Consider the following 16778-nt stretch of genomic DNA (forward strand, 5'->3'; position numbering starts at 1 on the left):
CTGCACAGAGTATTTCGAAGTCTAGTTGTTATTGGTGATTTCTATCGCGAGCACAACTGATAGTTTAAATTTGATACACAAGTGTATAGTTATTTTCATAATCAATAATGCCAATGGCAGATATAAAAAAATTATTCAGTAAAATCAGGTTACTCATTTGTTGACATGGATTTATATTATTTGTCAAATAACCAAATTTTTGGTGTTTTTTTTAAATGAAAACAAGAACTAATGCTAATAACCGGTTTATTTTGTTTGCTTATGGTGGTACCCAACACTTTCACTAAAACTAATTTGGCTCGTTTGATTTTCATAAAATTTTGTCGAAGTATTTACTTTGACCCTTTAACAAAAATATAAAAATTTCAAAAATTTTGAACCAACCATTTTATCAGAAAAATTACAGTGGTTATATAGCAGTTTGACAAACACCAATTTTGATCATTGAGAAGCTTAATATTCCTTTTACAACACAACATGATTAAAACGTTTAGCTGATTTTACAGAGTTATCTCCCTGTAGTGGTACCACCTTAATCTTCTTCGATTTTTGTTTCGAAATGAGTTTTTTTTATATGAAGAAATGCTGTTTTGTTAGGTTATTTATTTTTGGTGCTTGAGAAAAAAAAATTAATGAAGGGTATGATAAGTTTCTGTATCAATTCGATATTGTTAGGCCACGAGTATGTCAATGTAGACAACAAACAGTTAGAGGGACAAAATAACCCATTGAAATTCCTAAGATATTCAAAAGTATTTATTCGGCATTAGTTATCATATTTTGTTGTCCGAGTCTTCTGGTAACATAGCAGTCGAATGCTCGAGTGGTTGATGTGTGGTATAAATTACTAGCCGGGCCGAGAATGACATTCTGTAAAAACGTAGTATTTGTAGACAAAAACATAATCTAAAAAGTAAAATTAATTTGTCACTTCACTACTGCACGACTTATAACCAGATATAAATTCGAGAAAAAGGTAAACTGCATATTAAATGAATGTCTGATTTAGAAAATGTTCTTTCTACAAATTGGCAATTACTCAAAATAGTAAATTGCAGCAGTAAACTTACAGATCCCTTGCAATAATCATTGATTATAGAAATTCACAGATAACACCCCTTAATTTATAAAGTTTACAAGAATGATTCAACATTTAAACGATGTTCATAAATACTTGTACACATTATTTTCTTGTTTAGGGCTAGCTCGATGCGGGATTTTCTCGCTGTGTTGAAGACCCTTTGCAATTGGTGACCTTGTGTTGTTTATTTTTCTCTTTGGTCAGGTTATTGTGTCTTCGACACATTCCCCGTTTCCATTCTATCTTTTTTTTATATATAAAGATGTTATAACTTTTTTGTAATTTATTTACACTAAATCACAATTTATTATTCATAAGAGGTAGATACATCGGAGAGAAAATGCACACCTTGTAACCGAAAAGAGTTTTAAAAAAAACGAATAGCATTACAATTGTTCATTAATGGCACTCAAACGTATTCTAACAAACTTGGGAAACTTTTGAACGCAAAGAAAACGTCTCTTATTAAAAGACTGCGTAAACTAATCAAAATAACCAACGAGAAAATTGGTCATGATGTCTGAATTACATGACCATATTGTATTCATGTCTAATATTCCTATCTTTTTATGTCAATCCTGGAGAATTGTCTTTTCTTCTAAAATTAAAGAACCTTAGTGAGCGCGCTCACATATCCCACGTCCCCACATTGTCATTGGAGGAATAAAGTAAGTGAAAGAAACAAAAATTGTATATAAAAAAAATTGAATCATCGATTTCCTGTCAATATGCACATATACATAGTATGTCCTTATTATCTTCAAAGTTTCATGAAAGTCTGTTGTGTGGTGTCAGAGAGATGCGATACAAAATGTTGCAGAAGTACAATAAAGCAAATAAGTTCAAAAGGGCGTAACTCGTAGAAAAAAATTGAATCGTAATTTCTTGTTGGTATGCACATCTACATAGCATGTCCTTTATATTATCTGAAAAAGTTTAATGAAATGATTTTGTGTGGTTTCAGAGGAGTTGCGAGACAAACTGTTGCATTAGTACATTAAAACAAATAAGTTCACAGAAGGGGCGTACTCTTAGAAAAAAAAATTTGAATCGTAATTTCCTGTCGATATGCATATCTGCATAGTATATCTTTATTATCTAAAAAGGTTTCATGAAATTCTGTTGAGTGATTTGAGAAGAGATGTGATGTTAAGAAACCGGACTGACGGACTGACGGACAGAAGGACGGGTCAAAAATATTATACCCTCCGAAACTTCGTTGCGTGTGGTATAACAAGACCGTAAAATCGATAAAACGGATGAAATAAATATATGTTGAATCTGATTCCTTATGATTGATAAGTAATATTATATCCTGAAGCAAAAGGTCAATACAGAATTTAAAACAAACATGTTTAAAATATAGAATGGATTCTTATTACAATTATATATTCAATATTTTAACTTTACTTCAATATTTTTCTTTAAAATCAAGCAACATCAATATTCAAATGGTGATTGTCATATATTACTCTCATGCAGTATTTTAAAAACAAGTACAAATTACAAATTATATTATTATGCAATATGAATGGCCGTTCGATCATGTAATTAAATAGTCTCCTGTTCTCAGTTCTACTGACTTTAAATGTAATGGTGCTTATTGTTATAGAATATTCAAATGAATCATCTTTTTTCACAAAAACAATATTGATCAGAAAAGTTTCTCCTCAAAGGATTAAACAAATGTTTAATTTACATTATGATATACATGATACAATCTAGTATACTTTCTACGACTCTTGTAAAGTCTTCAACTCTAATGTTCTAATGTTTTATAATGACTTTTGTATTTTTGTTTTTCATTGAACTGCTGTACATGTACCCCTATTTTTTTATAATTTTGCATTTTATGTCTGTTTGATTTGTTCACACATTGTTGTCATTATAATGGAATTTTATAATACTGTTACATGTATACGAGTGAGAGGTTTAGCTAGCTATAAAACCAGTTGAAGTCCACCATTATCTACATAAGTAAATGCCTGTAACAAGTCAGGAATATGCAAATTGTTGTAATCCATTCGTTTAAGCTTTGACTTAGCCATTTGATTCGGGACTTTCCGTTTTGAATATTCCTTGGAGTTCAGTATTTTTATGATTTTACTTTCTTCTCTCTATATATATATAATCTGTATTCTGAATATGTTTATGATCACTGACTTTTAAGTTCCAGCAACTGCTTCAAAGACAGACGGAAATATCTCAATATAGTTTTCATAGAATTATTCTGAAAACAGATGCTACAATGAGTTCAAGGAACTTCTGATTTTACATTACTGTACACAGTGTAATATTTCAAATTCAAGTTCAACTTATGTCACATGTTGAGGATCTCGCTATGACTCTGAAATGGAGAACAGCAATACAAGCAACAGTTTCTCTGAAATGGAGAACAGCAATACAAACAACAGTTTCTCTGAAATGGAGAACAGCAATGCAAGCAACAGTTTCTCTGAGATGGAAAACAGCAATACAAGCGACAGTTTCTCTGCGATGGAGAACAGCAATACAAGCAACAGTATATCTGACAAGAAAGCACTTCTTATTACTGCAAATTGGAATCATATTTCTTAATGGTAGAATTATCGAACTTGGCAATAATAAACTTCCGAGGATAGGTAAAATCAATGCAATATATTATATGGCTTGCCTGGTTCTGAAATACTAATGAAAACAGAACGGAATAAAATTAGTATCCTACATGATTTAAAATCATGTAGGATTTTCAAAAATAATGGTAAATCCTATAGTATTATCTTTATCCCGTAGAATTATGATGAAAGACTTTTTCTCAAAAACAAATGTCCCTTCAGGTTATTATACCGTTAAACCAGGTTCAACCCACCATGTTTTCTTAAAATGTCCTGTACCAAGTCAGGAATGTGGCAGTTGTTATCCGACAGTTCGATTCAATGTGTGTTACCGTTTGTTTTGTTGCACTTGGGGTGTTTCTGTTGTTCCATTGGTTTGGTTTGTAACCCGGATTTGTTGGGTTTTTTTCAATCGATTTATGACTTTCGAACCCCGGTATACTACTGTTGCCTTTAGTAATTAGCCACCCCCAAAATTACAAAGGTAAGAAAAAATAAACGGACAAACTAACGGCCTAATTCATGTTCAAATAATGAACGAAAAATATATATGAATCACAGCAACATGTAGATAGGAATGTATGTTCGTCGATTCATTTCGATACGTTTCACATAACATAAACAAACGAACTTCAAATGTCTAAAGTATTGCATAAAACTAGAACAATCAATCAGAACTAAGTCAAGATCAAATCCTACGTATTGATATGATTTGGAACTCGGTCAATCTCATTCAGATAAGATTTGGGTTTTTTTTCTCAATGCTAAATTATTTGTATTACTTTTGATTGAGAAATGTTCTATAATTCTAGCTTTTCAACATGTAATTAATATCTATGGTCTTATTTTCGCTGTGAGATAAACAAAATTTACTATTTGAATTCTAAAAAAAAACGTTCAAATCTTTCTCTTTTCCTCACATTTTAGTCGGACAGATATACTGTCGTGTCCTAAATTGTTATATTTTTTTTACTCTGTATAGTGTTTTTTAATTCAAGGTCAAGTAATAACATGTTTATAACGTCTTTGACCATTGAAAAATTAAAAAAATAATAACAAAGATCTAAAAGTGAAATGTTTTTCACAATTTGTTCCTAAAGTAAGTTGTTATACGTCTTATGTTATATTGATTGATTGGTTGTTGGTTTCTTAACGTCCAATGGCAAATATTTTATGCATGTTCAGGACAATCTTGTGTTATATTTTGATTAATTTGTTTTATCGTGGTCGAATTTGCATGCACCAATTATTAATAAGGTACGCAATAAGATAATAAATAAATAAATTTAGCCTGGATATAACGAGGCAAGGAATGCCGTTTTGGTGATATTAAATGAGGAAGTCAACCTTTAAACTATTATAAAAATCAGCATAAAAACTAGTTTCACTTTTTATTACTATACTCATCTGGGTTTTTTTTTTTCAAGAACTAGCATGAAATATATTGCACTGGACGTTAATTAGTCATCAATAAGACAATAATTTGTTTTTTAACTTGGTAGTTTGTTCAAATTATTTAAAATTTTCATTTTTAAAACACAAAATATTAGGAATATGACAGTTGTTATCCATTCCTTGGATGTGTTTGAGCTATTGATTTTGCCATTTGATTAGGGACTTTCGTTTTTTTCTTCCTCGAAATTCAGTATTTTTGTTATTTTACTTTTTAATAAGTCACATGATGAGTTTATTTGACACTTTTTGTTGATGTTCCCTCCCAGATGGTATATCATTGATGTGGTCATGATATCAAATTAACTGTTTTCAAACTTACGAATTGATTTTACCCTAGGAATAGATCACCTTTGCTGTTGCCACCTTTTGGAATTAAAGATCCCAAACGTTTTCAACTTTCTTTATTTTAGCCCTTTAAAAATTGTTGAATCTAGTGTAACTGGTAAGATTTAAGACTGTTCTTTACACACTTTATTTTTTTAGTCATGTAGAACATGTTTCTACCGGTGAGTCTAAATATAATTGAGAAAATAAATGGGGAGACAACATCCCGATAACAGCCGAAAGCAAACAATGCGTCGTCAATTAAGCGAAACAAACCCTTACCCGGAGGTAGGTCTCAGCTGGCCCCAAAATCAAATGTGTACTAATTCAGTGAAAATGGACGTCATTCTAAACTCAGTTACATATATGACAAATGTACCTTACCTTTAGATAGAATTAGAACCAAGCTATTGACCATTGAAAAAATTATAAATGATGAATTCGGAACATTAAATTGTGATCAAGGTGTTGACAATGTTAATATTTGATTCTACAAAACACTGTACAAAAGAAAAAATATTAAGGAGCACAACACAAACTCCAACAAAATGTAATGTGATCACAGGTGCCTGGAAGTGTAATCAGACCTTGCTCCACGAACAACTTCCATCATGTTACTTGTGTGAAGTAACAATTTGATGAAAAGTCTCATACGGTCATGTCTTAATGTCGAGAAATAGTGGACAGGATAATGTATGGGACAGTTCGAATAAATCTGTAGTTACATCTATAGAACTTTCGGCATTCCAATGCCGACTTGTTTCTTTTTTATTATGAGGCTGACTTCATGCAGGAACTTCTTAGGAAGAAAGATAAGAAGTTAGCGATATCCTTTAACTCTACTTTCCGCTATATAAATGATGTTCTTTCACTAAATAATTCAAAATTTGGTGACTATGTGGAACGCATCTATCCCATCGAACTAGAGATAAAGGATACTACAGATACAGTTAAGTCGGCCTCATATCTTGACTTACATCTAGAAATTGACAATGAGGGTCGGTTGAAAACAAAACTTTACGACAAAAGAGATGATTTCCAATTGTATAGCAACATTTCAGCAGCACCTGCATATGGGGTATATATCTCCTAATTGATAAGATATTCCCGTGCTTGCATTTCCTATCATGTTTTTCTTGATAGAGGGTTGCTGCTCACAAGGAAGCTATTTAACCAAGAGTTCCAAATGGTAAAGTTAAAATCATCCCTTCGTAAATTTTACGGACGCCATCACGAATTGGTTCACCGTTCTGGAATAACCGTTTCACAAATGATATCGAATATGTTCCTTACGTCGTAACAACAATCCCCTTCACTTTCATGAATTTGACCTACCAAATTAGACTATTTATCGGATTTGTTATCACATAAGTAACACGACGGGTGCCACATGTGGTCCGGGATCTGCTTACCCTTCCGGAACACCTGAGATCATCCCTTTTTTTTTGGTGGGGTTCGTGTTGTTTATTCTTTAGTTTTCTATGTTGTGTCATGTGTACTATTGTTTGTCTGTTTGTCTTTTTCATTTTTAGCCATGGCGTTGTCAGTTTATTTTCGATTTCTGAGTTTGACTGTCCCTTTGGTATCTGTCGTCCCTCTTCTATATATGAAACAGATATTTCATGGAAATCTGCCAAATAACGATAGCAGTCGCTAACTTGCCGAACGAATGACTTTCGCCATTACTTCAACATTGTTGAAAGGAAACATTTTTTAACAGCTTGCTGGTAAGCTGTAACCCTCTTTCAAAGAGGGCATAATAGGAAACTCCGATGTTATTGGCAGTTATATACTACATATTCTGCATATAGAAAGAACAGTTCAAAAATAGACTTAAACCCTCTGTTTTGTCTTTAACGTTTGAACCTTTTTGACAGTGTTTAAATTTACGTCAAGATATTAACCAAAATTAATCAAACCTGGTATAAACTTTATTTTAAGTCATGTGAGTGACAAAATCTCGAATTATTAAGTGAATAGATATCGTCATTCATTCTTCTTGAGAATATCCTGCACAAAAACAAAGCTTTATGAATAAATGATCAAGCCGACAAGAAGAAGATTGCCGTTGATTACTATAGGGTGCTCAGTAGCCTTTTGATAAAACAAGTCATCCAAAAGTAACAGAAATATCAACAAGCACAATTTGGAAAAATGTGTGTTTGAGTAAAAGTAGCTTTTAAACATCGTATTGCGTATCCTATCTACTTCAGCCCTTTTTAAACTTTTTTTTCAATCTTTCTTTATGTTCAGAATTATGAATATTAGTGTCAAAGAAAGATTTTGTCTATGGTAACGATAAGTAATGATCATTAGATGGCTGTAACATTCGATTCCATTGAGTGTGTAGATAGAGGTTATGTCTTTGGTTAGCTTGTTTGCTAACTGAACAGTGAAGTCATTATTAGGTAATGTAAACTACCCTCCTTGAAGAGTGGACTAGTTCGACAGATAACCATTCTATTTGTTTGTAGGACTTGGCTACTTCGAAAGGAGGGTAGTATACCTTACCTAATAATGATTTCACGGTTCAGTTAGCAAGCAAGCTAATCAAAGATATTTCCTTTATCTGTACACACTAATGGAATCGGCTGTAATTTAATCAAACTTTTATTTTACCTTTATAACTGTTTTGATTCAAGCGTCACTGATGAGTCTTTTGGCGATGAAATGCGTATCTTTTATTTACTTTTTTAACAGATTATAAAACGTATGTCTCATACAGTCTATTTATAATGTAGATTCACATTTAGTAGTCATCAATTAACACAAATGCATATACAGTGGAGTCCCCGATGTTCGCGCGGCCTGTGATATCGCGCATTAGCTGATTTGGTCATATCAACACAGTAACACGAACATAATCGTTCTTGTTATTGTTTTAGCCTTCCGTAGGGATAAAAAAAAAACGTTAAAATTGATAAGTTCAAGAGTTAATTAAATCCCGTGATTTGCTATATTTGGCCAATGTCCATTAAAAAAATTACATCATCAGATAAAATTTATTTTATTTAAGACAAATGTATATCAGATTGAAATAATTTTTGCTGTGTATCATTGGCAGTGTATTGGGTTCAAACTCAGCTATATTTCGTAGAATAAAACCTTTCCTTTATTCAAAATAAGCTACTTTTGGAAGGCATGCGCGAAATAACCGGACATTGGAGGAACTCTCAGAACAGAGGTTTCCCTAATTTTGGACACACATTACACAACTCTAGAGGATGAAACCATACAAACAGAAGATTTTATGAAATAAAAGTATGTTATGAATGTGTTCACACAATATTATCCAATTATTGGTTTTATTAGTTGAAAGAAGTGAAGTCATAAGTCTTAGCAAGGAATTGTATATTTTTAAATATACAATTCCTTGGTCTTAGGTGCGCGGATAGTATTACACCGGACTGCACCGTATACCAAAAATAAGTTTGATATATTTATTGAGAAAGGAGTAAGTTCGGTAAGGGCCATATTTGGCCCCAATTATAAAGTTCATAGTAACCAGACAATAAATGTTTTAAGTTGCCTTAAAGATATGTGAGAAAGTTTAACAGAACTGTTTTTGTCAAAATTTTATTCTAACACGCGTTGATTTTTACATCCCAAATAGGTCAAAATAAAGGGCTTTGGTGAAATTTTACAAAAACAGCTAGATTTCAACAAATTTAAAGGACCAGGAAAGATAGAGCGCAGGCGTCGACAAACTTAATATTCAAATAAAACATGTGAAATGTCTTCACAAACATTATATTAAAAGATCTTTGTTGTCGACGTATGCGCTCTATGTTTCCTGCCTAATAATCTATGGGAAATTTACCCATTTTCATTGATTTTTTTCGTGAAAAAACAATATGAGTACAACTTGTGACGTCATAATGAAACGCAAAAACGTAAAATTTTCAACAAAATGGCTTATTTCCTATCTAGTCACTGTATAAGCTATAATTTATTGTGATATTGGTCAATAAATCCGAATTTGAAATTGATGCTAAAAATGGGGGCCATTTTAGGACCTTACCGAACATACTCCTTTCATCAAACCATAAATTTAAGGCAGTCCAAGCTGTGAAAAAGAGTCGGACACGTATTTGAATTCAGAAGGACAGACATGTGCAAAACAAACTAAATATCTCCCAGACACAAATTGTGTACAACACTGCGACCAGTAAAAGTGTCTACAATAAATTTTAACACAATAAATTATCATTTATTATGCTATTTTTGCATAATTTGAGTATTATTCATTTCAACAAACTAATTGTGAACGAATATCAACAACGATGTAAATTTATTGAAATAAATGAGCCAAATCATCTTCAATAGTTGTTTGTTCGAAAGGATTATTACCGTTAGGGTATGCACGTGACATCATTCTTTTATGAATCACTGTAATGAATTGTTTTTCGTTCATTTTGAGGAAAATGCAATCATCTGGTGTCAAGATAAAACCAGGACTCCATTTTGAATCAAATATAGTTAAACTTTTTGATTGTTTATCATTTGAGCAATGAATGTTTACTTTTTGAAGAATGCGTCTAAAATGATACACCTCGTCAAAAAAATCTTTTTCCTTTAAAACCTTTGTCCAAAATATTTTATAGAAAGTTTCATATAGAGCATAATCAGCAACATTCCACTTCCGGTGATTATCTATGTCGTCTGCTGATAAATTCAAATTTTGATGAAGCGGCCATATATTTTTCGACATGTAAATCATGTCTTTAAAAGACCAACAAGTAAAACGTTTAAAGAGTATGAGTGACTCGTCGAAATATTCCTGAAGAAGAACAAGTTCAAATTTTGTATTTAATCTTTCCATATAAGATTTAATAAAACTGCCGTTTCGTATCTGGCTGACTGGCAAGCCCAAGTCTATTGACATCTTATTGTTTGTAACGGAATAATGTGGATTGCTTGGTTCAAATTTCCATGGAGATTTCAAGTAATCTGACATTGGATTCATTAAACTTTGATTAAGAATTTTAGCAAAGTAACCTTGTTGCGTATATCCATAATAATTTACTGTTGAAATAAGTTGTTTAAGAGGTTCCCTGATAATTGTAAATAAAAAAGTATCATTTGGAAAGGTATTTTGAAATGCGCCCTCGTTGTAGACCACATGGTTGCATAGTAAGTCGTATTCATCCTCTTCTCTTTTTGGAATGATATTTTCATAGGATATTGTTTCTCCTGGTGTTCCGATGTAGTTAAATCTGTATTGGTCTATCTTCTTCAAAGGCATAACGAACGTCAAGTTACGGAAATAACCGAAACGCTGCATGATACTCATGATAGTCGAACTTGCTGTTTTGTGCGTTTTTAAAAAAGCAACATGAGTCATTGGACTCGAACAAACATTTTTTGTTGCTGTCTGCTTGGTATGCATATCATGTGTTACGTCATGCCGTTCTAGATTGAAAATGCGTTCCTTAATTTGAGTTTTATTTATTGATTCATTCAACTTTGCGATTCTTTTCGATTTTGCATCTAAATTTAGATTAGTCAAATGAATGCCCTCTTTATGACTTCGTAGTTGCTTTTCAACAGCTTCAGAGTACTCGACCATTTGTTGTCCCATGTCATAAGATATTCGGCGCTCCAATACATCTCGTCTATAATCAAAATTGTTAGTGCGAGATGTGTATTGTATGACCACAATTAAGGAACCCAGAAAAAAACAACAAATAATCAGTCTGAAAAAAATAAAATAAAATAAAAAATAACATTGGTTAACAGCTTCATGAAATTTCAAACAAAAGGAAAGGGCATCAAATTTTATCAAGGATGTTCGCTTGTCATGTTTTAGAATTTTTGTCAGATTTTCGGAATCCTCTAGTTTTCTCCATTTGGATGCCTCAAAAAAATTGCCCATTGACCCTCATTTTTCTTTTTACAAATCTTTAATTAACTAAAAGCCATCTGTAAAAGTCTTATAAAGCTTTTGTTATTTTCTAATAGATTTTGAGACCTTAAACATGTCGATGATAAAGCTACGAAAATCAAGAGAGAACATTTTCCCGACAAATATCAATGACTAATATCTCGAAAACAAGAACATTGACCTATATTATTTGTTTTGCTCTTTTGATTCCTTTATTAATCTCCTATCAATATATACTATAATGAAAAGCTTGTTATTTTGAAACAGAGTAGCGAACCATAGGCGGATCCAGGGGGGCCTACCCCCCCCCCCTTTTTCGTGGGAAAAATTTGGTTGAATATATAGGGAATCATTGAGGCATGACTGGAGCGGGCCCCCCTTAGTAAAAGTTCTGGATCCGCCACTGCGAACTTCTTTAAGACTGTATTGTTATACACATATGTCCGTTGGTTAAAAATATTTTCTCTCCAGCTTAACAGTTAGATATATCAAGCGAATAGCAAAATGTATTTACAGGCGGCAAATTTCACACCTTTTTTTTACATCTAGTGTATATACATTGTTGTATCTCGTAATCTCTTTTAGCAGTTTTGTATTCTCTCACTGGAATGCTGTAGTCATTTTCTGGGGTTATTTTTCTTTCCGCGAAGCCGTATTTTTAATGACGCCGTAATGTGTGCAGATATTCTATAATTCCGATCCTGTATATAAGAAGATAACAGAAAAAATTGTTCTAACATATAAATCATCCAAATTATCAATTTAAAATACAGAAATAATTTTTTTAATGAAAATTTGAAAAATGAATAACTATCAATTTTCGAGATATTTTATGAAAATTTTATCCGTCATTGAACTTAAAATATATATTTATTACTTATTATAATAAATAATCTTACCGGACTTGCATTGTTGACGTTTTCATCCTTCATACAACAAAACAGGAAAGTTCTCCCTTATCAGAGTTGTATAAGCAGGTGGGTGGGTGATAGATCTCTGATAATTGTTGATAATTCGTTGGTTATCCTTGTCCTTCGGATCCTTCCTTTTTTCTGTACTGAAGACACCAATACCTGAATGGCGAATTATATAATAGACCACTGAACATCTCATATATACTTGTCAACAAAAGAAACGATACAAGCCACTCTGATTTTCATATATTATGAAATTAGAGACACTGTACCAAGGTAATTAATTGCACGATTGATATAATATTTACAGAGAGGGATTTTCTTATCGAACAATATAACGCGGAAAAAAATAGCGAAATTTTGTTATTTCAAAAATCAATATCAGAAGAATATCTTCAAGTTAAAACTGTTAATTTTAACATGGTTTGCTTAAAATTTGGAATCCCTTCGCATATATTTACTTACTTAATTTTCATCCTAGAAATTAAGTGCTGACTAAATGTCATCATTTTCCCCAAAAGTAATTTGACCCCTGTGTCCAATAACACGATATATTTTAACTTTCCAATTTGGTCATATTCATTTAATTATATGTTTTTGCTTAACAAATGAATGTTTTTCGTTTGATGATTTAACAAATGTTCCAATTTATCACATTTTATAATAAATTTGAGATCTAACGTGTGTATCTTTTCTTATGCTCACTAGTATAGTAGGTCATATAGTGTATTTCCATTATAAATCAAGTATGATTTCTTCACAAGGAGTTAATCTGGATTTGGGGTCCATTATTTATTTGGTCTTTTATTTCAATTCTCTATTCTTTATATTGTAACACTACATTATTATCTTTGTTTTATTGGTGTGTTTTCTTTCTTTTTCTTTTTCTTTTTTTTTTTTTTATTTTATTCGCCCTCTATTCTGTGCCTTTTGTGTGTTATTCTATATTCTGTATACCCCATCCAGACCCTCCTAAACATTATTCTGAATGTTTTTTTTTGTGTTGGCAAATGAATTCAACTATAAATAAAGCATAAATAACGGAGCTTTATAAATCATATATATTTTGTGCTAAATATAAACTGGGACCAATTGGAGATTTCATGTATACGTCTCAGTTATAAATCAAGTTACATTTCTTTAGAAGGATTAACTAAACTATCTCCATATTGAATCATTCTTTTCTTGATGAATGAAGCAAAACTGTATATTAAATATAACATGCTGGTTTTTATAATGTACAAGTTAATATGGAAAGCTTTACATACTTATTTTTAATAATATCAATGAAAAGAGACAGTAATCTGTTGTATTTGAATCAATTATGCATAAAAGCAAATCTGAGATGCAACTGAAAGAAAAATAAATGTTCAACAGTATTTGAACCAGAAAATACAGTATAGATCCAAAACTGAAAAGCACAAATAGTTATTTAAAATAGTGTACGAGAGTTCCATGCATGTGGCTTTTTTTTTTTTTTTAGATATGACATCGGACTCGGACTTCTTTTAAACTTAATTTTACTGTGCATGTTGCTGTGTGTTTCTATATTCTAGATTGGCTATAGAGGTATAGGGGAAGGATTGTCTACTCTTTATTCGGGTTGTTGTTTCTTTGAAATATTCCCCATTTCCATGCCACTATCAAATTTATCTCACAAAACATGTTTAACATCGCCGCATTTTTGAGCCTGTCCCAAGTCAGGAGCCTTTGGCCTTTGGTAGTCGAATATGACGTCCATTTTCACTGAACTAGTACACATTTTTATTTAGGGTCAGCTGAGTCCCACCTCCGGGTGCAGGATTTTCTCACTGCGTTGAAGACCCATTAGTGGCAGTCGACTGTTATCTGCTCTTTGGTCGGTTTGTTGTTTCTTTGAAACTCGCCATTTCCATTCTCAATTTTAATGCATATTGTGCTTCAATGTTACAAGTCAAAGGACTAAGTCAAACTTGAGTGAGCGACAGTTAATTGCGGATAGTGTTCGCGTTCAAACTCGTTTCATAGGAATACGTCGTAAAGTTGACGACTTAAATAGTTTGGTATTTTGATTACGTGTATCAGGAATAAAGGCAACAGTATTATACCGCTGTCCAATAGTCATAAATCGATTAAGCGAAAACAAATCGGGGTCACAAACCAAAACCCACTGAAACAGATCAACTATAAGATTAAAAAAACGGAACAACAGAACACTGAGCTGCTACAAAATTAACGCCAACATTCATACATAGAAACGAACTGTTTGATAACAAGTGCCTTATTCTTAACATGGTACAGGCATAACCCTCATTACGTATGCTAGAGTATAGAGGTTAAACGTTAGGAGGCAACATGCATCATTAACAACACGTAGAAATAACAAAAAAAAACAACTTCAAAAATAGACATCATTCAATAAGGCCGTTGGGTAAACTAGTTTAAATATCCCATTCGAGCGACGGATCAGGGGTGTGTTCCGGGGGTTGAAACCCACTATTTTACGATCAATGGATATAAACGTGAACATATAGTTGGAACACCCACCCACCCGTTTATCCTGGGTTAGATACACCACCCTCCCTTTGTAAATGGCTGGATCCGCCCAGCAGCCCCTCTCCATATTTTTAATTTCAATCATCATAGTAACAAATGTACACGAACATGCACGAAGGTCAAACAAATAAAGATAGTTTCCCGCACTTATCCTAAATGTACACTCAATTTTCTCTTTAATCTTACACAATTTATGAATCTTTTAGGGTAATTCAAGACATTTTTGGTAATTCACAACATTGTTAAAAATAAAACCATGTCCCTATATACAGTCTATGCACATGTCTTTCTTAAGTAAATTATTTTACATAAATACGTACCTTATTTATAATTTTCTGCCATATAGCAAGAAACAAGTGTAACTACCTTCTTAATAACGATATGGTAAACCTGTAACAAAAACACAAGATATATGCACCGTATTAAAAATAAAAAAATGGTCGCAGTTTCGATGACAGCTAGCTCAAAGTAATCATTGATGTAAAAGGCTTTGTGTCGATCTAGAGAACTTTTATACCGATGCCGGCGGACAATCTTACATAAGTGAATTATCAGTATTGAGATTTCAGGAGCACATCCTTTCTTTAAATTCCCTGTTTATAAATTAAGAAATTATTATAAAAAGAATAACTAATTGTAAACATCCTCAGACATGGCTGACCTTAAGGATGTGCATATGCTAGGTTCAGGTATTTGTGACAGATGTTCGAACTCCCTGGTTTTTTCCTATGATACAGAGTAAAATAGTTTGGCCAAGAAACACCCATGTAAAATCTTTTCATGTGAGATTTCAACTAAGAATTGAATGCTCTTTTTTTGTAAATTTATTGGGGTGTAAAAGCGTTGACCGAAGTACATTTTGTATGAAGCTTCTACGCTTCATACTAAAAATGTGCGCACGGTCAAAGCTTTTACAACCCTATAAAGTTACAAAAAAAAGCAGTCAATACTTATAATTACATTTTTACCTATAGGATCATGAAAACACGCCTTTTATCAAGTTTTTATTTCATTTACCTGTGCACTTTATTGTGGGACCTCGTGTCATCATGAATGAAAAGTTGCATTGTGGAATGCAATTGATTAAGGAATATCACGAGATTGCTAGTTAGCCAATCAGAATAACGTATTATAATGAAACATGATACATCGATGTAATTATTACCTCATTTAACAGGTCATTTCTCAAAATTTAATTGACTCAAGATTTCTTTTCAGTTTCGATATGGGACCAAATAATACCAATGCATAATATATATAGGGTGAAGGTCCGAGTCAGCATTTTCCCCGCCATTTTATCGAGATGAAATATCTCAAAAAAAATATACATAACCTATTGATATTTTAAGCATATTAATTATGCTCAAGATTCTGAAATATAGTTTTGAATTAATATTCTTTTTATTTCACCTAAGTACATCCTAGACATCCTATTTATATGTCCTGTTTGGTAAAAAAAAAAAAAGTTCTTTGAACTGTTTCTGTTCATTTGTATCAACTTTCTATTATTAAAGTTCCGGATGAAGGTAAATCTAGAAAAGCGTTCATACGCATGAAATTACCTAAGACTGTTATTTGCATATTTTTTAGCGGTTAGTTGATGTCCATCATATATTTTGTTTTTCGTAAAAAAAAATAAACATAGATCAAAATAATAAGTTGGATTTCTTATTTCAAATATATGACATTTTGTCATATTATATATTAAACAGCTTTCTGTGCCATGTAGGTTTTGCTTATTGTTGTTTAGTGTACATATCGATTTCTGTTCGATTTATTTCTATATTATACATGTAAGGTTGAGTCACACTGATAAAAAGATACAAAGTGGATGTAAGCAGTTATAGTCAACTATATGGCCTTCAACGATGAGCAAAAAAATCCCGGACAAAAAAAACTGAGAACACAGAAATTCAAATTGAAAAACACAACCAGGGCTTGGTTTGATTTAGTCCAAATAATTATGACGTCTTGAAAGGCTATTATATTTT

At 32.2% G+C, this 16778-nt stretch overlaps 1 protein-coding gene across 2 annotated transcripts in view; it reads right to left on the minus strand.

The window, feature by feature from the left end:
* Nucleotides 1-9642: 9642 nt before the first annotated feature.
* The window catches only part of LOC143058073 (galactose-3-O-sulfotransferase 2-like), a 57743-nt gene continuing 50607 nt past the window's right edge, over nt 9643-16778 (minus strand). For both annotated transcript variants that reach the window (XM_076231534.1, XM_076231535.1), the window contains exons 2-4: nt 15108-15177; nt 12238-12411; nt 9643-11150 (exon numbers count right to left, since the gene is read on the minus strand). In XM_076231534.1, coding sequence (XP_076087649.1) covers nt 9746-11150; nt 12238-12263 — 1431 coding nt within the window. In that variant the 5' untranslated portion in view covers nt 12264-12411; nt 15108-15177 and the 3' untranslated portion in view covers nt 9643-9745. The remainder of the gene's footprint in view (nt 11151-12237; nt 12412-15107; nt 15178-16778) is intronic.

This window comes from Mytilus galloprovincialis, chromosome 14 (assembly GCF_965363235.1).
Source record: "Mytilus galloprovincialis chromosome 14, xbMytGall1.hap1.1, whole genome shotgun sequence".
NCBI classification, from domain to species: domain Eukaryota; kingdom Metazoa; phylum Mollusca; class Bivalvia; order Mytilida; family Mytilidae; genus Mytilus; species Mytilus galloprovincialis.